The 25,931-nt window shown below is 40.2% G+C and overlaps 6 protein-coding genes across 8 annotated transcripts; 2 read left to right on the plus strand and 4 right to left on the minus strand.

Annotated features, from left to right (window-relative positions):
- Positions 1-471: 471 nt before the first annotated feature.
- LOC141841174 (phosphatidate cytidylyltransferase 1-like) lies at positions 472-8,380 on the minus strand. Of its 2 annotated transcripts, XM_074729304.1 has the most exons (12): positions 8,363-8,380; positions 6,598-6,699; positions 5,148-5,401; positions 4,852-5,003; positions 4,521-4,662; positions 2,606-2,762; positions 2,387-2,434; positions 2,215-2,289; positions 1,820-1,948; positions 1,694-1,750; positions 733-816; positions 472-618 (listed from the first exon to the last, which is right to left on the minus strand). In XM_074729304.1, the coding sequence occupies exons 2-12, from the start codon at positions 6,655-6,657 to the stop codon at positions 517-519; spliced, it is 1,260 nt and encodes a 419-aa protein (XP_074585405.1). In that variant the 5' UTR covers positions 6,658-6,699; positions 8,363-8,380; the 3' UTR covers positions 472-516. The 2 variants fall into 2 exon arrangements, with proteins under 2 accessions (XP_074585405.1, XP_074585406.1); XM_074729305.1 differs by lacking the exons at positions 6,598-6,699; positions 8,363-8,380 and adding an exon at positions 1,983-1,994 and having other exon boundaries at positions 5,148-5,384.
- Positions 8,381-9,415: 1,035 nt separating this feature from the next.
- On the minus strand, positions 9,416-12,837 carry LOC141842238 (uncharacterized). Its single transcript, XM_074730457.1, has 4 exons — positions 12,474-12,837; positions 10,476-10,611; positions 10,036-10,129; positions 9,416-9,961 (listed from the first exon to the last, which is right to left on the minus strand). Exons 1-4 carry the CDS (start codon positions 12,815-12,817, stop codon positions 9,603-9,605), a joined length of 933 nt encoding a protein of 310 aa, XP_074586558.1. The 5' UTR covers positions 12,818-12,837; the 3' UTR covers positions 9,416-9,602.
- Positions 12,838-13,214: 377 nt separating this feature from the next.
- On the plus strand, positions 13,215-13,789 carry LOC141842237 (calcium-binding protein PBP1-like). Its single transcript, XM_074730456.1, has one exon. The coding sequence runs from the start codon at positions 13,278-13,280 to the stop codon at positions 13,644-13,646; it is 369 nt and encodes a 122-aa protein (XP_074586557.1). The 5' UTR covers positions 13,215-13,277; the 3' UTR covers positions 13,647-13,789.
- A 144-nt stretch (positions 13,790-13,933) lies between these two features.
- Positions 13,934-17,082, minus strand: LOC141842235 (G-type lectin S-receptor-like serine/threonine-protein kinase B120). Its single transcript, XM_074730453.1, has 6 exons — positions 15,801-17,082; positions 15,388-15,731; positions 15,104-15,314; positions 14,783-15,020; positions 14,551-14,701; positions 13,934-14,471 (listed from the first exon to the last, which is right to left on the minus strand). Exons 1-6 carry the CDS (start codon positions 17,065-17,067, stop codon positions 14,166-14,168), a joined length of 2,517 nt encoding a protein of 838 aa, XP_074586554.1. The 5' UTR covers positions 17,068-17,082; the 3' UTR covers positions 13,934-14,165.
- Positions 17,083-19,592: 2,510 nt separating this feature from the next.
- On the plus strand, positions 19,593-21,042 carry LOC141842236 (uncharacterized). The gene has a single exon (XM_074730454.1). It carries the CDS (start codon positions 19,620-19,622, stop codon positions 20,928-20,930), a length of 1,311 nt encoding a protein of 436 aa, XP_074586555.1. The 5' UTR covers positions 19,593-19,619; the 3' UTR covers positions 20,931-21,042.
- Positions 21,043-21,516: 474 nt separating this feature from the next.
- Positions 21,517-25,912, minus strand: LOC141839749 (uncharacterized). 2 transcript variants are annotated; one of them, XM_074727568.1, is made up of 9 exons: positions 25,712-25,912; positions 23,586-24,349; positions 23,282-23,470; positions 23,057-23,165; positions 22,909-22,967; positions 22,658-22,826; positions 22,500-22,567; positions 21,874-22,309; positions 21,517-21,773 (listed from the first exon to the last, which is right to left on the minus strand). In XM_074727568.1, the coding sequence occupies exons 1-9, from the start codon at positions 25,860-25,862 to the stop codon at positions 21,685-21,687; spliced, it is 2,034 nt and encodes a 677-aa protein (XP_074583669.1). In that variant the 5' UTR covers positions 25,863-25,912; the 3' UTR covers positions 21,517-21,684. The 2 variants fall into 2 exon arrangements, with proteins under 2 accessions (XP_074583669.1, XP_074583670.1); XM_074727569.1 differs by having other exon boundaries at positions 21,852-22,309.
- Positions 25,913-25,931: the final 19 nt, after the last annotated feature.

Genomic DNA, 25,931 nt, shown 5'->3' on the forward strand with positions numbered 1-25,931 from the left:
ATAACTAAGATGCATAAAATAACATTTACATAACTATCATATCATCATTTAATTGCTTAATGGTTTTTAATTTTAATAAACTAATATTTATGAATTCGTCATGTCATCATTTTAATGACATTTTATTAAATAATCTAAAAGTAAAATGACAAGGATTTGTTAAGGTGCATGATTAATTCTGTAAGTAGATTAATCTAAAACAGTATATTTATAGACACTCGAAAGCCGTTGTTCTTATTATATTATTATTATTTGATTTCCACATCATTTCAACAAAGAGTATGCCAAAAACAACAAAAAAAAAGAGGAGGAAAAGCAGAGTGAAGATAAGAGAGGCTTGTCAGCAAGGGCAGCAGAGAGCGTTCAGGAACTACTAACTCAATTACGTCTTCCAAACTCAAAAACAAAACACCGGTAAGAAATAGAGTTTAGAAAGATACCGATATGTACAGTGCTGTTGAGCCACGGCCAATGCTTATGCACTCTGATGATGAATGCTTCCCTAGAAATCACGATTCATTCTAGTAGTAGTAGTAGTTCTTCTTGCCTTCCCCTCAGAATCTTCCCTAGTTGAAAGTGCAGATCATGCTGCTCTTCGTCGGTCAAATGGTTTATTATCTGATTCAAAAGCATCAAAGCTTATTAGCCATGAAGCATTCATTGATCACTTAGACAGATCGAATCTCATCCATTTGATCCGCTCAGATCAGTCAGTTGCGAAGGCCACAATACCTGATCAAGGATCAACTCTACTGAAAATCCCTGGGATGTGACGAAGGATTGATGGTAGATATATGCAAAGACAGCCATCATCATCTGGTGCGATGAAACAGACACTTGGGTTTAGGAGATCCATTAATTAACAAATGAAGGCAGAGAGAGATTCAAGTTTGTATGTTGCATAATGTACAAGCAAAGAGATTCTGTCTTGTTCTGCAAAGACGAGAACACCACATTGCACGGCAAAAGGTGAACAAAACTTAGCATGAAGGAGCTAAAACAGGGAGATCAACAATTCTCACTTGATTAATAATAACGCTGCACTGTTACGTCGTTATCTTATATTTGCAAATAATAATAATAATAATAATAATACCGAACCGAACTATCCAAACTAGTTTCAGTATAATGTCTCCTCTAACAGATATGGATGTTTTAAATGCATACCAATAAGTATATACGACATCAAAAATGAAACAGGCACAATTTTGAAGAATATCAAAAGACCTTAGCCAAAGAAATTAGTAATTTTATCTAACACGACAAATGTTGAGGCAAGAGTTAAATGCTAAGATTGCACCTATTGAGACCTAACACTAATGAGACCTAGCAGATTGAAGAGTGCAAATAAGAGATAGAGATTCCTTAAATTTGAAAAGCTGTGCTCCTACCGAAGCCTCTCCGGGATAACTACATTGTGTTAGTTGCAGGGGAGGTTTGAAATCTCATTCAATGCCAGGGTTTTGATCCTCGTTAGTATGAGATGTGTTGTCGGTGCCAATTGGTACCGATCAGTTAGAGGAATTAAGGGAAGAAGGAATGGAGAGAAAACTCATGGACAAGCTCCAGCTCACAAGAGATCATGGAAGATCTCGCCGGTGACCTTAGATTTTAATGTGTAGTTCCCGTTCAACATGGATTAACTAGCACATTGAATATTAAACATGCATTAGATGATTGGCAAGTAGAGTACCTGGCAATCCATTCTATCTGTAAACCCACCATGTCCAGGAATGCTATCACCAAAATCCTGCAAAATGCATAATGAAACGTAATTATGATGTAAATACACAGTCAATAACTAAATAGGAGGAAGAACCTTGATCTTGAAAGCCCGCTTCAGACCACTTGCAAAGAAACCTCCGAAAGGTGCTATGATTGATGCAAAGAGTCCAAGTGCTAAAGCATGCCACTGAATGGGCATAACTGACCATTCCTTCCATGGAAACTGAAATAACAAAACAAAGAAACAAAGAATAAGCATAATCACCTATCTGCAGAAATTATCTTCCAGAAATTTGGTGTTTTTATCCCCTCAAATACAAGCTTCAAGATAGATGGATGTTGGCATGTGTGAATCAAATAATTACTTATCGACTAATGAGCACTTAGTATATGAGGCAGAAATATGGTCTTGTATACCTTTTCTCTTATGTCTTTACCTTTTATAATAGAAGAATAATATTTCTTAAATTAGTGCATATCAGATCATACCCAACCCGGTAAGGGATAACTTTTTGGCTTGAATGGTAGACCGGGATCACAGTGAAGCCAGCCGGTGGACAAATCCTGGGAAGAAAATAAAGATAGGATTGAGATTCTCCAAAGAATTTTTAAATTTTGGAACAGTATTATTCTTCTTATATCACAGAACAAGTTTCAATACCTTCCTTGGACATGTTAGCCACTGGAAACGCCCTAATATATCTGCTAGCTAAATCAAAAGTAGTAGTAAATCCATCAAATATCGGAGCTGATTTTTATATCCAAAAATGTAAAGAACATAAAACAAACAAGAGAAACAACTGCCAGAAAGGTGGAGGTTTTGAAGAGATCATTGAAGCAAGAAGCCAAAACTAGTTCAAGAAGAGTTCAGAGAGCTTACCACAAATGCAGAAATAATAGTTGCAAAAGATGCACCAATGAAACCCTCCCATGTTTTCTTTGGAGATAATTTGATCAATGGTGTTCTCCCAAAGAAGAAACCAAAGAAGTATGCAGCAACATCATTGATTGCAATAAGAGAAGCAGGCAACAGGAACCTGTATTCTTTCTCAATTAGTAAGAATGATTTACTTCATTGACATGGGATGAAAATTTGTTTGATAATAAACTGGCTAATATTCATACTCATGAATATTCCATTTAGGTATCTATAATTATTTGAAATTATAGAGTAAGTTCCATGGTGAGATTAAAACTTAATCAACCAAAAACTATTTCACTAATTTCTTTTCCAGTTCAAGCATACAAGTCTCCATTAGTTTTTCTAAAGATGAATAGACTCAATTTCAATGCTAACAAAACACTTAAAAGTCACCACTTTGACTGATTTTACACAAATGATCTCATTTTAGGTTATATTTACTCTACAAAGGTCACTGGCATGTTGAGGTTGAGTACCTGGAAATCTCAAAATATTTCAGGACTGTTATAGCTGATAAAAAATTACGAAATCTAAGAATGGGAATTGGGGCATACATTTTCCTTAAGTTTAAATTTGAAAATAATCAATGTGCTGTTTTATGGAGTAGTTGTTCCTTGTTAGTTTGGACAAACACGTGTTAATGATGATGGTGATATAGAGTAGTTGGACGCATCTGTGTAGTACAAACTCAAATTTCATAATCTATGTGAATTAATCTTTCTTATGGTTGAAAAATAAACAATCAAAGTTTCATTTTTCAAAATCATGTATACTTTAGATCAAAAGCATGTCACACTGTGCTAACTCTGTTGCATAATAAACAGGATGGGGTCAGTCAAAAGAAAAGTAAGTAGCATTGATGTATGATCAGGTAACATAGAAAAGATAAAAAGCACCAAACATTATTAGGCATTGATTCCCAATGAAAAAATAACAATTCAGAATAAATAGCTAGAATTGAAGGCGAAGTGTATACAGAATTTATATATTGTGTGCAAGGGTATATGCAGTCACTATTGAATTTTTATTTAATGCGTCTATATTGGTTAAAATGTCAAACATATATCCGATGAAAGTATATTTATTACCCATCGAACACAATATATGTCAATCTTACAACACAAGACATGTGAAATATAAAAATCAATATTAATCAACAATGTATAATAGGTAATATAAATATATAGTATTATGCATACATATTAATGTTAATATCTAAAGAATTTACAACTTATAAAACAAGTGTTTATGGTAACACTTACAACTTACAAACTACCAGCTAAAGTAGCTTAGAATTTCAAATCAATTTGGCTTAGTTCTAAATTGATTAAGTAAAACAAATATGTTTTTTTTAAATCTTTTTAACTGCATATGCCATATGTCACATGAAGTCATATGCTGCCGAGTGCCGCCTATGTTGTCCCTTTCAAAATTTTCTAGGTGGCCACATATACAGTCCAATCAAGGGGTTTTTTAAAACCAAAATAGCATTGCTATGAATCTATTCCTGGACAAGGAGTTCCTGTATTTGTGAGAAAAACTGAAACCTATTAGTGGAACATCAAACAAAAACTCATGTACTGATAACCATATTAGTTAACACTTCAAAATCAGCTAGATTTCCCTTTTTTTCTTAGGGATCAAGCTAAGAGATGAATGCAAGAACCTTATCTCATACAGTACTTGGCATACTTTAAACCAAAATGAGCATCAATAGTGTTCTCAACATCATATGTATCCTTAATCTTAATTAGGATCAATGCATTGAAAGAATTCGGATAAAGAAATAAACAAGGAGCCAAAGTAGAAACTGTTGGATGATATATTCAAAAACAAACAAAAAGATGAAACTGAGATTTGCATGAGAAATTACCAAAAAATTCCTTCAAAAATATTTGCAACAGTGAAGGAAGATTGTGCAAACACTAGAAGAAGTATCATGTGAGTCCATGCATATTGTCCAAACTGGTACTTGTATGTCCTCTTCTTTAGTGTAAGAATAAACCACATGAAACCTAAAAAAACAAAATATTCTAGAAATTCAAACTTCAATAAATCATATGTTGTTGTAAAAAAATCGTATAGTTTTTGTGGAAGAGGAAAGTTGATTTTTTGCTCATAAGGTCAAAATGTCAATTCAACTATATTTTGCATCATAAGTCACCCGAAACCTGATCAGAACCTATAAGGAAGACATAACCAACCTGCTATGTATAAGAAATAGCATATCACCATCTGATATTTGACAAGCCCACCGACAACCTTATAATATAGTTTATCTGAAGTAACCGTGTTCACTAGTTGTCGACTGATGAAACGCCCATAAGCGAACAACATTGCAGTGAAGAAAAAGTACCTGCCAATAGATCCAAGGATTGTGCTAGGTAGGTTTATTCATAAGCCAAAAAGTTTTTAGGAGAAAAAAGAATCCATGAGAGTAGCTAGAAAACATCCTCTCACAAGCTTCAAAAATATGTATTTGAAGCAACTATCCACATACCAAATTAAAATTCTGAACCCTGGCAGTTTCTTATCTTCATAAGCTTGTTTCCGTAATGTGAATAATTCCCGCGCCATAATAATTTGAATGCCCACAACTAAAGCGCAAATATAAAGATGTCCCATGTAGATAACCAATGAAAACCCAAGTAGCATCCACAATGATGAACGGGCCCGAACAAGCATAGTTTTGTACTTATTTTGATCATTAACAAGTAAACTAGGCTTAACAGAACCATTAACATCAGGAGCAGCCTGAGAATGAAAATAAAAAAAAAATGAAATGATACTTCATGGTAAATCTATTCACACAACTATGAATTAGTCAGTAAAGGTGCAAAATAGATATAGTCATCAAAATTAAAAAGATCGAGAAATATCCATTTTTAAGAGAAAATCAATCTAAATATAATTGTCATGCAAGAAAATATTAGTGGGTAATGAATAATTCCCTTCCACCTTATCAGATTTGAGTATCCAGAACATGTATAAATCCAGATGTTCATTCCTTAAGTGGTGATGCTGGAACTTGGGGAAAAAGAGTTGGAACTTCAAACATAGAGGAAAAACAATGATTAAATATATACAACTTTTGATAAATATACCTAGGACGTTAATACATAATGAATAAACAATATCATAAAATTCATGAACTATAATTATATATATGTAAAATCAAATTGTTATAATATAATCATATTAACGACATATTTATGTCATTGATAAATAAATATCATATTATTAATATGCATTGCCAATAAAAATATTAGGTCATCATCAATATCTGATTAGCAATAGATATACCAAGTTATAATAGTATTTTTAATAACACTAGTATAATAAGTTATTAACTAATAGTATTAGCTAATGAATAATAGTAAGAAGTATTAAGTTAAACATATATTATTATAAGTTAATAATTTGTATTAAGCACGTCCAGTTTGTTTATTGTATAAAACACCATGCCACAAACCCATGCATGAGCACCAACACTGAGCAACTACCTCTCCATAAACCCTTAGACTTCAATATTTCCCACAAGTCAATTGCAAATAGATTTCATATACTTTTGGTTTTTTCATATAATTTTTGGTTGATTTAGCCATTGTAATAGCCATCCTTTTGGCTGATTTCATCTGAGGAAACAAACATCCCACTAAAATGTAGACTCAAAATTCATACCCTTACGAGTATCATGTTGACATTTGCAGGGGGCATTGTTGAATCTGAATATCATAACTCTTTCTTAGAGCTTATATAGAGGAAGAATGACTTTAGAATGCATTTCCCATAGAGTACTAAGTCGTAGAGTAACACAGTTGAAGAACAAATATGTAATATTAAGAAGACTCTCACATTTTGACTCTGAAACTTTCAAACAAAATTTACTTGAAAACAGACAACTATGACTACAATGGAGCAGTATATAATTATCTTTGCTAGCCACCAACCTCAGTTGAATGCCTGCGATGTCGAATCTTGCCTGAATGGTTTCTTTGAAGTGAGCTCATGGTTCTATTTTTCCACGTGATTGCTAATGTGATCTCTCAAAACTGCAAAACCCAAGTAGATGAAACACCATGAGGGAAAAAAAAGGTATTCCACATAATCATAGAGAGGAAACCAAACCACAAACAATGTAATGATAGCTTATGATAATGAAGTAAACACTGATCATCAAATGTTTAATGCAAGTCATATCAGCAAGAGTAAATACAAATATTATTGTTGTTATAGCAACACATTAAGATTCAACCTATCATTCAGGTAGTACAAAGGAAATGAAACTGACAATTGTGCTTCATTATGAAACAATATGAAAATTAACAAGATAGGTGGGTGAGACTTATTCTTTCCAAGAGACAGAATAAAGTTAGGATTCGAACTGAGGTATGGAGTCATTGAAATAGTATTCCTCGACCAAACTCTTAGGGAGACCAAGTCATTTATAGCAGCCCAGTGCACGAAGCTCCCGCCAATGCGGGTCCCAAGGAACGGTCTATTGTAGATACCCTTACCCTGCTTTGCAAGAGATTATGTTTGAGACTCGAACCCGTGACCTCTAGGTCACACGCAACAACTTTACCATTGTGCTAAGGCTCCAAGTCATTTATGATGGAATAAAAATATGATATGAGAAACCCAGTACCGTCCCACAGACCAGTCAAACTTGCTGGTTAATCCACCAAAGAATTTGAAATCCTTTGCAATTTGTCACTACTTGTCATACTCATAACAATTTTCATAATAATTTTCAAAGGAAGCAACATCTATCAGACAATAATAGCAATGATGTTAAAACTATAGAATACACCTCGCAAAATCATTTGGTATTGGCAAACTGAAACGAACAAATTATAAATAAATTCTTTCTGCTTTTCTCTGATAAAATCTCTTTTGAGATACTATTCTTCTACCACTATTTATTTCAACTGTCTTAAGTGACTCAATCAGTATTTAGAGTTTAAGCCACTTTTCGCTTCCTGGCAGACTATTCACCTGTTCACTTTTTATTTTCTTTATCTTGTTATTTATTTCCATGGCATTGACAATAATAACTCTAGGATGTTTCAGCCAATGTCGTGATTCTTAATTTTAAGTTAATAATCAAGATTACCTATAATTGATTGTGAATGAAAATCTAGCATAATTCATCACGATTGTCATTGAGTACTACTCTACAACCACGCGATAATAGCTATCCAGATTTATTCCATAAATAGCATCTTCATCAAAAGAAACTCTTACTGAATGATAGATTCAATATCTACCACTTTTACATTTTTAAACTTGATGTACTTGCAATTTCTATCTTTGGATTGCTACTGCATATACTTTCCTTTACAAAACCCAACATATTCCGACTCTGTCGACCTACATTCGTCACTAGCAGAATGGAATTAAACAATCAGATAAGATTCCTCGGAGGAACGGAAAAATGTGACTTATGATTTAATAAGGAAGAAAAGACTTTATCTTCTTATGCCAACTCCAGCTGACAAGACACCCTAAATGACCACAAATCCCACTCATTGCTGCTCAAAATGTTGCAAATGATAGCATTCAATGTGCCAAATGAGCAGGAATAATTAAGATTCAAATGCGATTCATAAAATGCGCAAACTGAAACCTAGACGTGCGGGATTCGAACCGGATCTGTCGCATCGGAAAAGCGATTGCCGATCCAAAGATGAGTTAGCTAACGATATGCCTAACCTCGACGGCCTCGAAAGCTCTACAATGCGCCAGAGACACCGGAGGAGGAGCAGTAGCAGACCAGCTGCGGGAGCGAGGTGGAAACGACGACGAGACGACGACGAGGAGGCGAGCTTGTTAATATTCCCCTCCGTGGGGCGAGCAATTAAAGCGGTGCGCCAGATCGATGGCAGACGGAAGGAGATTCCGATCCGACGGGCCAGATCGCATTCAGAATACTACTGAAGCGGCGAAGAGGAATTATCTCTCAATCCGACGGCTGTAATCGCATCACGATATGTAAAGAAAGACGACGGCTGGGATTGCAATGTTCCAATCTCCAAACTCTACGATGACGCATTTTCAAATTTATTCGATGGATGAATAAATCAAAAAGAAAAATCATCTATTTTATATAAATTAATTGAATTTGTAAGATCTAGATATTTAATTAACAATAAAAAAATGCAACGATTTGATCAAAGAAGAGAAGGGGAAATAAAACATTCAATTTGGTTTGAAATATAATAAGAAAAATGAAGAAAATTAAATTTATCCGTTTTCTTCAAACAAAATAAAATTTTATTATTTAATTTCTTTCTTTTTTGGCCCTACTGTGACTGTGTCTAAGTAAATACAGCACTAGAGAAGGGATACACAAATTCAGCACTAGAGAAAAGCCAAAGCAACATGGAACGAAGAGAAGTGATCATTTTAAAGTGCCTATTTTATATGAAAAATCAAATACATGATCTTTTTTCCAATACGAATATAACATACTAAAAATAAATAAATCCGCTACCTCAAAATTCATTCAAGTACACAAGCGTTAAGCGCATGACAAAATCAATCCCAAATCATTACCTTCTGAAATCGATCCCTGACCATTACGCCAACAATACCATATGACCACCGTCTATGAATATAACATACTAAAGAAATAACAAACAGGTGGTTGAAGAAAGGTCAGATTATAGTTAAGCATTACCTTTTTTCCAAAAAAGCCAAAAAAAAACTAAATATACAATTTTAATGAAAAATAAGACAGATTAACCATTTAAATTGAGTAGGATGTAATGCAGGAAATGGTCTAGATAGATTGCAAGTTCTATGATACTTGCAATGGCAACTAAACATTTAATTCACGCCATATAAATTCTTACATATTCAACCCAGCAACAGTGCCATGAAACTTTTCAGAATAGCATATGGATTCGACAGATCCAAACACAGAGAAAAGGTGTGTTTTACTTGTAGCGTGTCAATTTACCTTTTTATTTAAGGGAGATATATTGATGAGGCTGAGGATGACGCTGATGCCAGGCGATGCTCTCTTAAACAAGATCATCAGAATTATTGCAATTGCTAGAGCCATAAGAGATGATCCAAAAGTGGAGTTGACAAATGATTTATCCTTCTCGTCACCAGTCTTTGAAGGATCAAAAAACTTCTGCATGAAGGTGGATATGTTGATCACCACTTCTACCATTTTATCTTTCACCCTACGGATGAAGTCCATGAATGGTGAAGTTTTAGTTGGTTCAGCAGTAGAAGATTTGCAATCTTGGTCAGCCATGGGCACCTCAGTTTCAAAGCATGATGATTCAGGAGGGAAGTCGGCTGCAAGGAGAAAATGGATTAGGCAGTGTTGATTTCGATGAGATATCTTTTAAGAGAAGGGTGGGGGAGTGTACTTGACTTGTGAGTCTTGTATAATTCTGCAACACTTGGGTTGTTCATTACGGCATCCCAAACATTCTTGTCAGCGGCAATTGAAGCTACCGCATTCTGATGGAAGAGACATCAAAGAAGTGTAATTATTAAGAGGAAAATAATTATGCATACAAGATTACATGGAAATTTTTCTTTGAAAGTTGGAAAAACACATGTTGACTTCAAACGAATCAGATCGTTGGATGATGTCTCTACACACTCAGCATAAACTGATGAGAACAGATGCAAAAGCAAGGAAAAACAAACTTTTATGTTGATAAAGAAAGTATAAATACTGAACAAACATTATTTGCACCTTTGACTCTTGTAGTAACTATACAGTCGAAACTCGATTGCACTTGGTATGTGCACACCATAAGTGCTGCTTGAAATTCTAAGACAACTGTAAACTTTTACGGACCTGGACTTTAGGGCTTCGTTGCAACCATGCAAATGCTCGAGCAACATTGCTGGGAATAGATGGAACAACTGCTGGAGCTTCAAGCTCATGAGGAACTTTAGTGGAATAATGACTCAGAATTGTAGAAGGATACGTTCTGCAATTAGTATCACTAATAAGTGGACTAAATTAAGCCTCAATTATAGTAACTTGACTTACAAACTTATGAAGAACATGCAAACAGGATAGCAAGATGGTAAGTATTCTACCTAGTCCATGTGTGTACTATATAAACATGATGACTTACGAACATATGAAGAACATGCAAACAGGATAGCAAGATGGTAAGTATCCTACCTAGTCCATGTGTATACTATATAAACATGATTGTGAATCATCATCAAGTCATATATTATCCCAAATATATTGTGTCAACTACATAAATTGTATGCATCCACTGAGCTCAGTCTCTACGTACAAGTATATCATTAGTGATATTAAATTAATTAAATCATAGTTTATTTACTAATGCATTTGTTATCTCTCTACTCCTTGTGTCTAATAATTCTACTATTTCAACTGTAGAATCTAATGCTTGTCTTTGAACATGTTAACACTGACTCAACCTATTTTTCTCTCTGAATATAATAATATCAACTCAACCTATTTTCTATCATTTCATCAACTATTGGAGCTACAACTAATTGCTCTCGAATAAACATGATGGTGGTGTGTTGGCTAAAACTTTATGAAGGCTACCTTCATAGATATTTCTAAGAAGAGAGCACAAGCACAATCGATTTCATATCATGAGAAATTGTACCTTCATGTGTGATCATTCTTAAAAGTATGCACATGCATCACATTTGTAACATTTCTTTAAATCATGCACGATTTTTTTTTGCTTTCAATCAATGTCTACAGTGAGCATGGTGGCTGGGAAATTCAACCAGACCACTTGAAGTAGACCGACGAATTTAGCCTGAATCAAACTAAGCAGTCAAGCCATGGACTCTCAACGAAACAAAGGTTAGGACCACACCCAAGTGTCACAAGATCTCTTCCCACTCGATCGACTAGCACTTGATGACCAATAGGAGTAGCTCTCTTTCGGCATAAGGCATCCATGACCTTGAGGCATACTCCACATCCAAAGCTTTAATTACAAAGTGAGATCACGTCGTCGACATGACCTGCTATGTCTACAATTATTGCAACCCTTGTATCATATGTAATGCCTAGACTGAACAAGAATGTTGATGCTCCCTCCGTTCCTAAGCATCACTCGATCATTTCAACAGCCTAACACAAAGGACACTTTGACCTTACTAATCCAAACCTATAAAAGTCCACTATAGGACTGCCTCCTTGTCATTTGCATGCTTGCAAAAGTTGCAATATCAGGTTTCCCCCACTAGAATTCAGACTAACTGGAACCTTAGAGAATCGATGTCAGCATCCTAGCATCGGAGGGTTTCCAACATTAGACTTTTTGCAGGAGCCAAAGGCGACATGCAGAAGGAAGGACGCACCTGACCTAAAGCCGTCGGAGCAGATGCCCACCTCAGCTCACCAACTAAACCAACGTCTCGCCTAATCGTCCGAGACCAGCCCAAACAAACTATCCGTAGGACCAGATCGAAAGTCGCCAATCATTGAGATCTATGAAAGGGACCTTCATAGAATTTTGCATCCGTGTATACGATAATATGAAATTGGCTCTTCGGTGAAACAATATAAAGTCATTTGCATGAAAATATGATAATCTTCACTAACAATGTCACCCCATTTAGTTCATAAACATGACCAAAATATCTAACGGCATCTAAAAACCTAGTTGGTTAATGATACTAAGTATTGAAATCAACCCTAGAAGTAAGAACTAGGCAGTAATCATCAGAAGTCACAATCTCAACTGGAAGCTTAAGAATTCAGCTAAGCAGATAGCAAAAAGGTAAACGGTATACAAAAATTCTTGTAGTGCATCATGAATATAGAGGGAATGAACAGAAATCTTACTCCTTGAGGATATCTGCCAGATCGGTAGTCGCCTCCTTGGCCTCCTCCAGAGTCGGAACCGGCCCGAAGACGAGCCTTGGGGCTGGATCCAACAATTCGAGAGCGACGATCTCCTCCTCCTCCTCCCACCACGGCTTCTGAACGTCCAACACCGGAGACGCCTCCTGAGATCCCTTATCGAGAGAGAAAATGGGCATGGACGGCCCTCCCTCGACGGATACGGTCGCGATGGCCGGGTGGCTCGCCCTTAGGCCGGCCGCTGCCGCCGCACGGCCTGCGAACAAGCCGATCGAGCGGTAGCCACCAAGGGCGTCGGACTTCACGGCGGCTCTCATTCCGTTCATCTCCGCTCTCACTCTCACTCTCACTCTCACTCTCTCTCTCTCTCTCTCGTTACGTGCCTTATAACGGTGCGACTGCGTCAAGGCAACGCTGGGTCACCACTGCGTCAGGACAACGCTGGGTCACCACTCAAGTTACGACCCCTCTCACGACGCGATAGTCGTGTCCGAAATTTTAAGCATGCAATGCACGTGGGACAAATCACCGTCGCCTTCTTCGAAACCTCTCCCGGCTCTTTCCTTCGGTCCCTTTCCTTCTCTCTTTCGTCTCGCCTCTCGAGTTCCAGCTCATTCACTGCATCTTCTCAGCTGTCATCATCTCTCTCTCTATCTCTCATGGCGTCAATTTCCTCGAAGGCATCCTTTCCGTGCCATCTCCCCTATTTAGCCGACCTTGATCTCTTTCCCTTCCACTCTCCATCGTTAGTTTCCTGAATTCCATATCTCACTACGATTCCTTTCCATGGCGGGGCGCCGGCAGGCAGTGGAGTTCGAGGACCACCTCCCTCTGATGGCGGAGAAGCTGGGCGAGGAGGGGCTCATGGAGGAGCTCTGCAACGGCTTCCACCTCCTCATGGACCCCGCCCGAGGCCTCATCACCTTCGACAGTCTCAAGCGCAACGCAGCGCTGCTCGGCCTCTCCGCTCTCGCCGACGACGACCTCCGCGCCATGCTCCGCGAGGGCGACGGCGACGGCGACGGCGCCCTCAGCCAGTGGGAGTTTTGCGTCCTTATGCTCCGCCTCAGCCCCGAACTCATGGACTGTCCCCGCCGCTGGCTGGACGACGCCTTCCGGCGAACCTTCGGCTCCCCCGCCGGATTCAAGAGCTAGAATCGAGCTCCTCGGAAGGAAAAACTCCTTTTTTTTTCTCCTTTCCCCAAGGATCCCATCTTTTCCAGGAACTTTCATGTTCATTGTTTAATTGAAATTGAGCTCTCTGCAGTAAAGAAAATCTTCTTTTCTCCTCTGTCAAAGTAATCTAGCGTAATCGATCACCACCGGAAAAAAAAAATCCCACCTTTTTCTCTCCTTCGACAAAGATTCAATCTTTCCCTGGAATTCCGATGTTGAAGCCTCTACATCAAAAGATCTTTTGCTAGAAATTCAATCTCTCTGTTGTTAAATTTTCGATCTTTAGCACAAATTTGGAACATAGTTTCCCAATAATCTATAGATTTGATACACCGCGGCAAAAGATTTGATCTCTGCTACTCACACTTGAAATCAGAAATACAAGTGTAGTAAGTCAAACAAAAAAAGTATATATACGATCAAGCTCTACTCTTAAAATATGAAATAAGATACATGGCTTGACGATGACGACGATGAAGAAGAAGAAGAATTTGCATTCTAACGACCTTCTATTGTTGTGATGGTCATATTGTTTAGTGAATAAGTCTGCAAGTTTTCAGCTGATGGATCATTTCTTTCTCTTTGGATGGTAAATATTGGCTCTTTAGGTGTATGAGAGATTGTGGTTTCGTTTTCGAGCATGAAAACAACCGACGACATTGCTGGTCGGTCGATCGGGCTGTCCTGAACACACAAGAGACCCACATGGATGCTCCTTAATGCTTCATCTAGGCAGCAAGAGTGTGTGATGGAAGAAGGATCTATGAACTCCTTTGCATTCCCTTCATTCCATAGTTGCCATGCCTGAAAACACTTCAACTTTTGAGTATGAAAAGATCAAGCATTCTACTTTGTGAGTATGAAAATTTCAGTGTTTACTTACATAAGCCAAGAGATTGGGGAAGTCGAGCACCAGGTGAAAGCTACTATTTCGTAGGCCGCTCACAATCTCCAAGAGCAATACTCCGAAACTATAGACATCAGATTTCACAGAAAAGAGTCCTTGCATTGCGTATTCAGGAGACATATATCCACTGTAACATCACATCCATTTGATATTAAACTTCTCTTTTCATTGAGTATGTTTTCTTAATTTTGTATCACGTAATACTTACTAAGTTCCAACAACTCGATTTGTATTTGCTTCATTCTGGTTCCCCCCGAAGATCCTTGCCATTCCAAAATCAGATATCTTAGGGTTCATATCCTTGTCTAACAAAATATTGCTCGCCTTAAGATCTCGGTGAACAATCCGTAACCTCGAATCCTGATGAAGATAAAGAAGTCCCCGAGCAATTCCTTTGATCACGTTGAACCTCTTCCCCCAATCGAGCTCCATCTTTCGCGCCTTATCTATTCAAATTACTTCATAAACTCTAAATCCACAATCCTAAAGTTGAAGTTCACTATCACAAAGTGCAAGGAAACTAACTAACCGAAAAGGAAGAAGTCCAAACTCTTGTTGGGCATGTATTCATAAGCTAGTAGTTTCTCTTCTCCATGAATGCAATAGCCAAGGAGCCTGACTAGGTTCCTATGCTGCAACCTAGCAATCAAGTTAATCTCATTTTTAAACTCTACTAATCCTTGTCCAGACCCTCTAATCAGTCTTTTAATTGCAATTTCTTGCCCTCCTTGAAGAATGCCCTGAAACAAGATTAAAAAATTCAACTTCAACCATAAAAGACTTAAAAAGGATAGATAGGATTATTGTTTTTACCTTGTAAACTATGCCAAAGCCTCCTTCTCCAAGTTTATATGAAACAGAGAAGTTGTCAGTGGCAAGAACCAGGCTCTCAAAGCTGATCAGTGGAAGCTCTGGAGCTTGATCTGCTGTCTCCCCTTCCACAACTTCTTTAGAACCAGAGAAATTGTTCAGAAACTCTCGACTCGAGCTCGAATCGCGTACTGCTTCTTCGCTCTTCGATCGCCTGAACACGCCTTTTATTTGCTCATCATACTTCCACACTGCAAAGGCGGCGCAGGCCAAAGCAAAGGCTGCTGCTAAAATAGGCAGCACGAGCAGCTTCTTCCTCCTGCTGCTGCTCTTGCCACTTGATGCACCTGATTGAAGATGACAATTCAGTTGCATCAGATACTACTCGTCGAAAAGAAGCACAAAGTTTACCTTACTTGAATTGAAGCTCATGAGCCTGAGATACAAGTCCACCCCTCCAGTCCTTAGCATCTCTGCATCCACAAAGCTCCCCGTCCAAACCAAACACCTTGGGGCGGTAGCATTCCCCACGTTCAGATCAGCATACGCAAAGGCTTGACAGGAGCAATTGGCCGAGCATTCGGACCTGCAATCGCTCATGTTCATCCTGTTCCTCACGAGCACAAACTGGTTCGGCAACTTCATCCCTGCCACTCGGAGGAAGCCATCCCCCTCGCCGCATCGGAGAGCTCTCGTCCTCGAGCAACCGCCTGAATGGTCGCCGCCGCTCCAAGCGGTCTTCGACGTCGGCTCGAACCCTTCCAAGCACTTGCACGCCGGCACTGTTCCGTTGACGTCGCAGTATGCGAACTCGCCGCAGGATCCGTAAACTTGGCAGCCGGTCGGTGCAGATGCGAAGGTTCTCCATATTTTCGATGTGGAGTCCCAGCTCAGGAGCTGCAGCTGGCCGGTGTGGTTCAGTGTGTACCTGGTGTAGGGCGACGAGTCTGATACGCTAAGTGTGAGGAGGAATCCGTCTTCGTCTGCTAAGATCGTGAAGTAGATAACGGAATTGGAGCTCGGGCCGCGCGAGCCGCTGAACACGTTGCCGGACCATACTTGGCTCCGGAAGTAGATCTCTGAGCCTCTCCATATCATGAGCTGAAGGGAAGTGGTCGGGTCGATTCCGAAGGTGAAGTTCCCCTGAGAGGGGTCGTCGGCGGCCTTCCACGAGGTGAGCCGAGTGTGCGAGCGGTCGCGGTACGCGTATCGGAGGCTCATGCCGGGCAGAAAGGTGTCCGTTGGGTGATCGAAGCTCTGCCAGAGGACGCTGCCGTTGCCGTCTCGGAGAACTAGGTTCCCGGTGTTGAGTAGCACCGCCGCCGTGGCGGCTCCTGGTGGGTTCGCCGACCCGAAGGTGAAGTTGCTCCCGCGCGAGCCGACGACGCGGAGGCTGCGGTCGTCGGAGAAGAGGAGAGCTGCAGGCTGGTCAGTGACTGGGCTCTCCCTATTGGCGACCCAGATGACGGTCATCTGGGGGATGTTGTACCAGACGCCGAGGTAGAGGTCGCCGCCGGAGCTCCTCGGGGAGAAGAAGCCGAGGACGAAGGCGCCGTCGTCGGAGGTCAAGGTCTCATTGGAAGGCATGAGTTGGCCGGGGGTCAGCCTGTCATCTGAAGCGCAGAGGAGCAAATGCAGAGAGGAAAGGAGGAGGATTTTGGCGATGGGCAGAGACTTCGCCATTGCCTTTCTCGAGCTTCTTCGATTGCGTTTCTCCGAGGCAATGAACTGTACCTCAGTGGAAAAGACTGAAGCGAACAAACGGTCCTTCCTTTGCGTTGACGTGGACGTTGACTTTTAGCAGCCTTAGTGGAACCATGCGTTGTCTTCTTCCGAAGTGGCAGAGGAGAAATGGGGCACGCATGTGTGTGGAAGCTTGGAGGGTTTGTTCTAGCCATCCATTCGATCGAGATGTATTCGCCTCTCAATAGTGCATTTGTGCATGAGCTTGAGATTTATCCGAGTGGTCGATGAAAATTTTTTGTGGAACTGAGCCACTAGGGATTGAGTCCATGAGACTAACTGTGATTTATCTTTTTTTTTAGACTTACTCGTGAGTCCGTTGATCGCTTAACCATGAGTTTGTGGTCTCCTTGTGAACCGATTTAATGACTTAAACTCAAATTCATTGCTAAAGCAAGTTTCTCAACAATCTTAGTAGCGTGATATACAGAAATGTTATCCTATGTGATTTCATTTACGTGACTTGTGCGCGTTGCTGACCTGATTGAGATTTTCTCTTCACGCGCGTGGCAAGTAGAGTCGTACTGGCCAAAAAAAACTCGATCCCACTATGCTAACCCTAAATCCCACGCTCGCGTCTCTGCTATTACGTTGTGTTGCTGCCCTAGGTTAAGTTTTCCGCTTCCGTCGTCCCCCAAGAATCGCGATATTAAGATTCTAATCCTAAATCGTTTCGTCGTCGCCTTCAGACAGTACACGTTGCTGTCACCTTCAGCTGGTGTGATCTCCGTCAAGATGCTATCATCGCTGTCCCTCATTAAATCGCATCTCCGTCCCTCCGCGACTCTGCTTTAAAGCTAAGCTTTTAAAAACTCATCTTTTTTTTAGCTTCAAAGCAGAGTCGGAGCGAGGAGGGGCGGAGATGCGATTTTGATGAGGGACGGCAACGACAACGTCTCGCAGAGATCACACTGACTGAAAGCGACGACGAAACGATTTAGAATTAGAATCTTGGGATCGCGATTCTTGAGCAATGGCGGAGGCGGAAAACCTAACCTCGAACGGTAACGCAGTATAATAGCAAAGACACAGTGTGAGATTTAAGATTAGCACGGTGGGATCGAGTTTTTTTTTCGACCAGTGCAATTTTTTTTCCAATCAGCACGATTCTATTTGCCACACGTGCGAAGAGAAAATCTCAACCACGTCAACAGCGCGTACAAATCGCGTAATTGGAATCGCGCAGAATAACATTTCTTTCGTGATATATTCCATTAAAATTCTCACAAGATACTTATGAGATCTAGCCAATCCACTTGATGAATATGCCACGTGGATAAGGGTTTAAGAGAAACGATCGGCTTACCACGTGTCATTTTCTAATTGGTTGCTTCTGGAACACATGAATTGACTAGTTGCCGTGCGTACGACGGAGGAATATAAAATTTTCAGTCAAATATCTGCCCTATTTTCAAAAGTACCCCTTTCCTCTAATTTTAGCGCCCTTTCAATTCGTCATTAAAATGTTGGGTCTAATTAATTAATTATAAATAAATATACATCGCCATGTGAATTCACATGACATTCAATGGACGTCGTATGACTGCCAAGTCATATGAAGCAAAAATATATTGTATATTTTCATTAAACATTTATGTCTTCGTCACTAGAAATGTAAACTTATAACGAGAAAGATTTTCTTATAAAATAAGAGAGTTTTACTTTGGCATCCTTAGAAATTAAAATTCAAAATATAACCATTTCAATTTTAGCCATTAATTCTAAAATAAACCAAATCATTTCTATTTGTCTAAATGTAAAATCTACCTTACCATGTGTAGAGCTCCATTAAGTAGGGTTATAGCTAAGTCCAACTTTATGTTATTCAAACTTACTTCAAGTTTAACTTAAAATGAATAAGTTAAACATATACATGTCAAATTTATTCATTTAATTTAACTTAATTGACTCTGTGATATATTAAACAAATTCAAATAAATTTTTATCAAATTGAACATCAAATTTACATAAAGAGAATTTGAAATTTGTTTCCCAACAATAAGAATAATTTTAGGGTAAATTGCCCAAAAAGCTAAGCACCATCAATCATGCATTTGATGGTTCCTAATGGCCCCCAGCCCATTTCTAGTGGGCCCCCAATAAATGCACCACAGCTTGCCATCATCCATTAATTAATTGAGATATTTCCATTTTGCCCCCTGACTTTCACTTTTTTTAAAACAGCAGTATCATGGTGTTTAAACGAGTTCGTCGTACTGATTCAAATAGCGGGAAATCCGGAGTATTGATTAGTTTTAGCTATGGCATCTACAAATATTAAATAACATCGGAGCGTCACTAGTGGAGCCTATCGGAATCCGACGGCCACAATTGCATCTCCATCCTCCGATCCAACGCGTCTATTATTTCGTCTCATATTTCAACGGTCGAGACGCCGCTTCTTCCTCTTATATAAATGCATAAATGGTTTCTTACTCTCGCGCAAATTATCGAAGAGGAAGAAGAAGAGGAAGAGGAAGAGGCAGAAGAGGATGAGCTTTCTCCAGCTTCCAGATTCCACTAACCTCCAGATTTGGAACAACGCGGCCTTCGAAGATGGCGCCTCCGCTTCCAAGGCGTCGACGGCGATACCTCTCAGGCAGATCTCCGCCAACCTTTGTGGAACTCTCGACCCGTCCAAGGAGAATCGCAGCCCTGTTGTTGAGAAGTCCGTCATCGATGTCAGATTCCACAGGAAAGCCGCCGAAGCTGTCGAGGAGGGCGCCGTTGACTGCGAGATCGCGCGGATAGAGGAGGAGATCGGGCGGTTGCAGTCGAGGCTGGAGGCACTCCGCCTGAGGAAGGCAGAGCGGCGGATCGCGCCCGCCAAGATCTTGGATCTGAAGCAGCAGGGCGGCGGCGGCGGCGGATGTGGAAGCGTGGCAAGGAAGAACCCCTGCTCGCCGTCTATTTCGAAGCGTATGAACCTGGCGATGGAGCCGGCGCCGACTAGCGCTGCCTCCGGGATGAGGCGAAGAGGCGCGAGCGCGCGGCCGGTCGAGATCCTCGCTACGCCGGCGAGGCCGATCGAGGTCCGGAACGCGGCGAAGAATCTGTGGCCTTCGGCGTTGAAGAAGAAAACGACGGAGAACTCGTCGCCGGCGATCGATCGAAGAGGCGTCAGCCTCAGTCCAATCGAGATCCACCAAAACTTCCTCGCACCGGATCGATCGGGTAAGGCTACCGAAACGAAGCTGGAACACATCAAAGAGGACAAAGGGATGAACAAAGAAAGGGGACTCAACCTGAACCCAAAATCTCATCCGCCGGAGACTTCTAAAACGTTGAACAATCTCCGGCAGCCATCCGCGGGAGCTAAGAAAGCTGTAAAGGTAGATCATTTCTCTGAAACCATTACGCCTAAAGCTCTCTTCCAAGAGAACAAGAACACAGTTTCCTGCAAAAGGCAACCAAATGCTGCTGCTAAAATGAGAATTGTCCGAAGCCGCTATAGCTTAGCCGGCACACAGATTCTCACCGGCGAGGAACTAGGAGGCAAACGCCGGAAATGGTCGTCGCCGGAGTTAACGGCTCAAGTTGCAACGGCGGGATCCAAATTGGAGGAGCAAATAAAGACAGATTCAAAGATGTCAAACGACGTAGATCTAACAGTGGGTTCATTGTCATCTTCTCCAAGCACCCCTCAATCGATCGCGAAGATGCTGCCGAAGATCAACATCACCAATTCTTCTGAACCGATAGGGAGGAAGCCATTCTTCGCAGCGTCGGAGGACGAGGAGCTTCACTCACATTACCAAGATCTTATATTTCACGAGCAATTCTGCAGCAGCCATGATCACTGATCAACGTGCGTGTACCTTTGCCACATATTCTGATGCTTCTTCAGTCTGAAGATTTCATGTTGGTCGCCATAAATAGGACCAACCACCAAGTAGAATTGAATTGGTTCTACCTTCCACGCTATTTTGATAATAAATAGAGGACCTGATCGAAGGACTTGAAAGGGAATTAATGTGGAATAGGTTTCCAAGCATAGTACAACAAGATAGATGGACGCGAGATGGAAGAAAAAGAATGAAATCAAAGCAATCCACTTACAAATTAATGAGCTCAATTTGTCAACTTTTCATGAAAAAGCTTTTATTTGGGAACAAATTTAAATTAAAGAATAAGTAAAATAAAATAGTATATATGTATATTCATAACACTATTCTTTAAAATGAGTAATAATATTAATTTGATAAAGATAAACCAGTTAAAACAGGAGCAAAATTTTGGCAAGATTAACAAATAAAATTAAATTTGAATATCATCATGCTTGGTTCAGCTTGACCGATTTGCAGCCATGCTCAACTCGGCTCAACTGAATTGCAGCCCTACTGGGGATCATGAGAACTTCAGCCACAACACAATGTCACACACCAACCAAGCGAACAAGAAAGCTTTATCTAGCACTCAAGGTAAATTGTGTTTCAAGACATTGATCACACCAGAAACAGAGTGAGTGTTTCAGTGTTTAGACGTAGAATACTTTTGCCTCTCTATCAAAAATAAGAAGATAAAACATACGACACATGAGTCATGTAAGCTGCCTACCTACTGGTACCATTGGCCAGGTGACGGCCGCATTTGGTTCGGAGGATATCGATATGGTGGCCTCAGAGGCGGAGATTGATAGGTCAGACCTGCATTTACTCACAGTTGAGTTGTTTCTCAAGCCAAAAAGCAGAAAGTATCTACAGATGAATAACAAAGAGAGAGACCAGGAAGTTCAAAAGGGTGTACCATAACTGCTTTGGGCAGGGCGGCTTCGAAACTCACATTGTGGTGACAATGATCCTGTGGATTGATGACCGACATATGGAGCCCTTGTGTCTTGGAACTGTGCACCTGGACTTCTGTACAAGGGTGGCATTGTTGGATTTTCATACTCGAGCCTCCTAGAAGAGCCAAGACTGTCTAATCTGGAGCTTCTAAAAGTATCAGCTCTATCATATGACTGATAGGGACTCGCATCACCCGTAGGCATCAAACTCTGCTCGTAAGCATTCCTGCTAGAAAAGCTTGGATTACTGTATCTCACATAAGGATTAGAGTTAGCTCCATGACTTGAAGTATACAGGCTGTCTCTTTGTGTCGGCAGACCAGTGTAATCCAGTCTCATTTGGCGATCTCCAAAGGAGCTAGGACTTGAATACACACTTGAATATGAAGAACTAACCTACAAAGCACAAAGCAAATTTATTTTAGTTCAATCAAAAGATCACGACCAAAAGGACATAGATAATAAAAAGCATAAATATTAGGCCAAATTAGGGCAACTCTAGGCTCTCTCACTCTTCACTAAGTTGCAAGCATAAAGAACAGCTGAAACAATCATGTTAAGTTGAAATCAGTATGGAAACGCTTACTTGAAAAGTACTTCGGCTATCATATAATGGAGGAGATGGCGTGGAAGCTGGCCAGTTCACACCCATACCTGCATCCGCAAATTGAAGGAAAAGTGAGTAACCAAAATCAATCGATTCAAATAAAAGAAACAAATTCATTCCAAAATGCATTGTGGAACCTGAAGCAGTTTTCACATTAAGAATAGGTCTAGGAAATGACTGAACTGAACTTTCACGAGAATAATGTGGGGGATCTTGCTTTACACCCGTACTAGGAGATACTAGCGCACGTTTCATTTCATCTAATTGTCTTTGTGCCTCTTCCCTCCCAAATTCTGTAAAAATAACCTTCAAATATGGAAAGAAAATGTCACGAATATACCTTCATGAGAAAGCTCAGCAAAGTTTGATGCATAAATCTTTCAAGTACCTCATCAAATAACTCCTTTGAAGGAGGCATGTTCTTGGTTGTTGGTAAAATATAATTGGCTGAAAATTATGTCCAAACAGAAGTCATATTCAGTTCTACACCAATAGATAAAAAGTTTTCCTTTTTTTGGAAGTGTGATGATGGATACCTATCATCTCATTTACCGCTTCAACAGGTACATCTTTCCCCATCTCTTTAAAACGTCGTTCTGCACGAAGTCTGAGATCATCTTGTGAAGGAAAAATAACCACTGCAATCTGATACATCAGAAGCATCATGAAATAGAGATTAGTAGATTTTGCCACCTCTTGTCCTGCTAAATTTAACTCCACAAAATGGGCATTGGTATAAAAAATAACCGAACTCAACTTACCTTGCGGTAATTCACAAACACTCTTAGTTTACGATTACGAGCACTCTTGTAAACATTTGTTTGGTCAAGAATATAATTACGTGCTGTATTGGCAGCCCTAGATAATAATATGTTGAAAATTCCAGTTGCTCGATCCATAAGGCGTTCAAAGCGTTCTCCATAATTATTCTTGCGCATGAGACCTGGAACCTGATATAAAAAAATAGTCATCAGGTAATGCTCTCTCTCACTATAAAAAAAATGAAATTAAGGTTAAGAAAGAAAAATGAGAATCATAACATATAAAAACTGTTAAACCACTGACCTTCATTTTATCCAATGCAAGATTTGTTCCAAGCAGAACATATCGTTTCTCAGGATGCTCCTTCATCCATTTCTCTGCCCATGTTGTCTTCCCAGAGGCAGGTAAACCAACCATCATGATCACCTCGCATGTGCTTGGGCTTGTGAATGACGGCCCAACTACTGCATTCCCATCCTCAAAAGCAGCAGCCCAAGGTTTGTAGCCTTCCTCGGGGATCAATCCATCTTCAATCTTAAACTGCAACTGAGCCACAACGTTCTTCAAAAGTACATGGGGGAAAAGTGCAGATTCCCATGGTCGACTCCTAGGCGGCATCACTGATGCACCAATACCTATTGAGCTCGCATCAAAATGCATAGCAACACCCAATGGTTTCCCATTTTTGGAAAACCCAATTGAAGACAATGGCTTTTTTTCAAGGTCCACTGTGCAAACTATAGTATCACCTACGCCAAATTTGGACCCATAATCTGAGAACTTCCCTCCATATGAAAATTTACCAGTTCCTCCAAAGCCAAAACTGTGGGTCGTCTCACCAAGGCTACCAACAAGATCATCTCCCCTTGATATACCAACACGGCATACATGTTGTTGATCTGGAGGTGTATCAGCCATGTCAACTTCCTGGTCAGATATCACCTTGCAGCCAAAACAATACTTCCCTCCAGTTATTCCAACAGTTGCTCGGGCACCAGACCAGCAATATGCAAATCCTTCTTCATGCAGTGCATGACCTTGAAGACCATTTCCATCGATATTGAAATCTGACAACAGACCAGTAAATAAGAACTTATGACCAAATAGGTTAAAGATTGCAAATTTTTAAAAACTTAATGGTAATAAGGAACAAGTCAAACATACATATTTTTGGAAAAAAAATTGTGTTTGTCAGCTTCTGAATGGTAAACCTTGTCTATGGTGACTTCTGTTGTTTCTGAAATTAAACAGTTGCCAACCTTTTATCCCTTTCCAAGATCACTTACTTGATATTCTTCTAGAACAATTTAAGGCAACTGTTTTAAAAGGAGGTTTCATATTCAGACTAGGGAAGTGGATGTTGAAGCGCACAAATGGACTAGACCTGAATATAGCAGTTGAGCCATGGTCCCCTAATCAGACTGTGTCCAAGTAACATAGAACCTCTTCCTCTTCTTAAACAAACCGACTCATCACTTGATGATCAACAGGAAATAAAAGGAACACCTCTAAGGTATACCACATTGACCAAACATTAATGATGCGGCGATATATCACTGGCATGGCATGGCAAGGCCAAACTGACCATTTGACACAGACGACACTATGACCTACAGAACCTGAACCCATCTTTTGGAGGTTTAGAGCTACTCTCTTAGCCATTTGCACAGTTGCCCATCAGGTTCACCTCACTGAGACTCAGACTGACAAAAGTGCCCAGAATCATGTGCCTAACGCAACATCTCGGTTCGATGATTTAAACCGACCTCTCATCTGATCACCAGAGGCCAATCAAATCAATCCCCCTGCTGGGTATGACTGCGACTCCACCTCAATATCTATTCAACAAAACAGAATGCCTATAAACAGGACTCACTGCTAAGAAGATAATAGAAATAAAATGAAACTTGGAAGATACAACTATCAGATAGAAGTTTGAACTCCGGTTCAGAAACTCACATAGTTTAGATACTAGTGTGTATCCTCACCAACGAGCTTATGCAAATGCAATAGCAAGTGTATAGTGAGTAAAGGTGCTTCTTATGATCTTTTTGTTTATAAAAGAAAATTAATATGATCAATTCACCGGGGAAAAAAGCATACAGGGATACCAAGAAAACCGTTAAATTTCACTAGCTTTAATACCTTTGCCAATCAAAACCAGATTATAGCAAGAATCAGCGAGAAACAGCCATAAAAGACGCCGGTGAAAGACTAAATGAAGTTGAAACCCCCATCCCCGAAACCACATCAAGCAAGAAACAGAAACCAAGGTAGCAGTCGGCCGCGCATCGAAACAATCCGTTAACTTTTACTAATTTTTGCCAGGGTTGGGAATCTAACCAGCTGACAACAAGAACAGCACAAGATCCCTAGTACGCCGTAAATATAGCCAACGAAGTTGAAATTCCATTCCTGCAAGCGCATACCTAGGTCGCAGTCGGCCGGGTTGAGCTCGACCCGAACTGTGGCGCGGTTTGGTTCCTGAGGCAAGGAAGCTTCCTTCTCCTCCGGACGGGATCTTTTCGACGCCGGCGCTTGGTCGAACTCCGGCGATTCGAGAGGGTGCTTCGACGCCATGGGAAGACGATCGCCTATCTCCGCGATCGATTTCGAAGCAGAGGTCTCGCCTATTCGAGTTTGCAAATC

This window comes from Curcuma longa, chromosome 11 (assembly GCF_044706935.1).
Source record: "Curcuma longa cultivar G26 ecotype Majalengka, Jawa Barat chromosome 11, ITB_CL_G26_1.1, whole genome shotgun sequence".
Taxonomy (NCBI): Eukaryota; Viridiplantae; Streptophyta; class Magnoliopsida; order Zingiberales; family Zingiberaceae; genus Curcuma; species Curcuma longa.

Coding starts and splice junctions, on each gene's coding strand:
- LOC141841174 (XM_074729304.1), bottom strand. CDS start 6,657: ATGAGCTCACTTCAAAGAAACCATTCAGGCAAGATTCGACATCGCAGG. Junction 5,402..6,597: donor ATCGCAGGCATTCAACTGAG/GTTGGTGGCTAG, acceptor TTTCATTCTCAG/GCTGCTCCTGATGTTAATGG. Junction 2,763..4,520: donor ATTTTTGAAGGAATTTTTTG/GTAATTTCTCAT, acceptor GAAAGAATACAG/GTTCCTGTTGCCTGCTTCTC.
- LOC141842238 (XM_074730457.1), bottom strand. CDS start 12,817: ATGAACGGAATGAGAGCCGCCGTGAAGTCCGACGCCCTTGGTGGCTAC. Junction 10,130..10,475: donor AACGAAGCCCTAAAGTCCAG/GTCCGTAAAAGT, acceptor CTCTTCCATCAG/AATGCGGTAGCTTCAATTGC. Junction 9,962..10,035: donor ATACAAGACTCACAAGTCAA/GTACACTCCCCC, acceptor TTCTCCTTGCAG/CCGACTTCCCTCCTGAATCA.
- LOC141842237 (XM_074730456.1), top strand. CDS start 13,278: ATGGCGGGGCGCCGGCAGGCAGTGGAGTTCGAGGACCACCTCCCTCTG.
- LOC141842235 (XM_074730453.1), bottom strand. CDS start 17,067: ATGGCGAAGTCTCTGCCCATCGCCAAAATCCTCCTCCTTTCCTCTCTG. Junction 15,732..15,800: donor GCTCATGAGCTTCAATTCAA/GTAAGGTAAACT, acceptor ATCTTCAATCAG/GTGCATCAAGTGGCAAGAGC. Junction 15,315..15,387: donor GCTTTGGCATAGTTTACAAG/GTAAAAACAATA, acceptor ATCTTGTTTCAG/GGCATTCTTCAAGGAGGGCA.
- LOC141842236 (XM_074730454.1), top strand. CDS start 19,620: ATGAGCTTTCTCCAGCTTCCAGATTCCACTAACCTCCAGATTTGGAAC.
- LOC141839749 (XM_074727568.1), bottom strand. CDS start 25,862: ATGGCGTCGAAGCACCCTCTCGAATCGCCGGAGTTCGACCAAGCGCCG. Junction 23,166..23,281: donor TGTTTGTGAATTACCGCAAG/GTAAGTTGAGTT, acceptor CTGATGTATCAG/ATTGCAGTGGTTATTTTTCC. Junction 22,968..23,056: donor AGCGGTAAATGAGATGATAG/GTATCCATCATC, acceptor CATAATTTTCAG/CCAATTATATTTTACCAACA.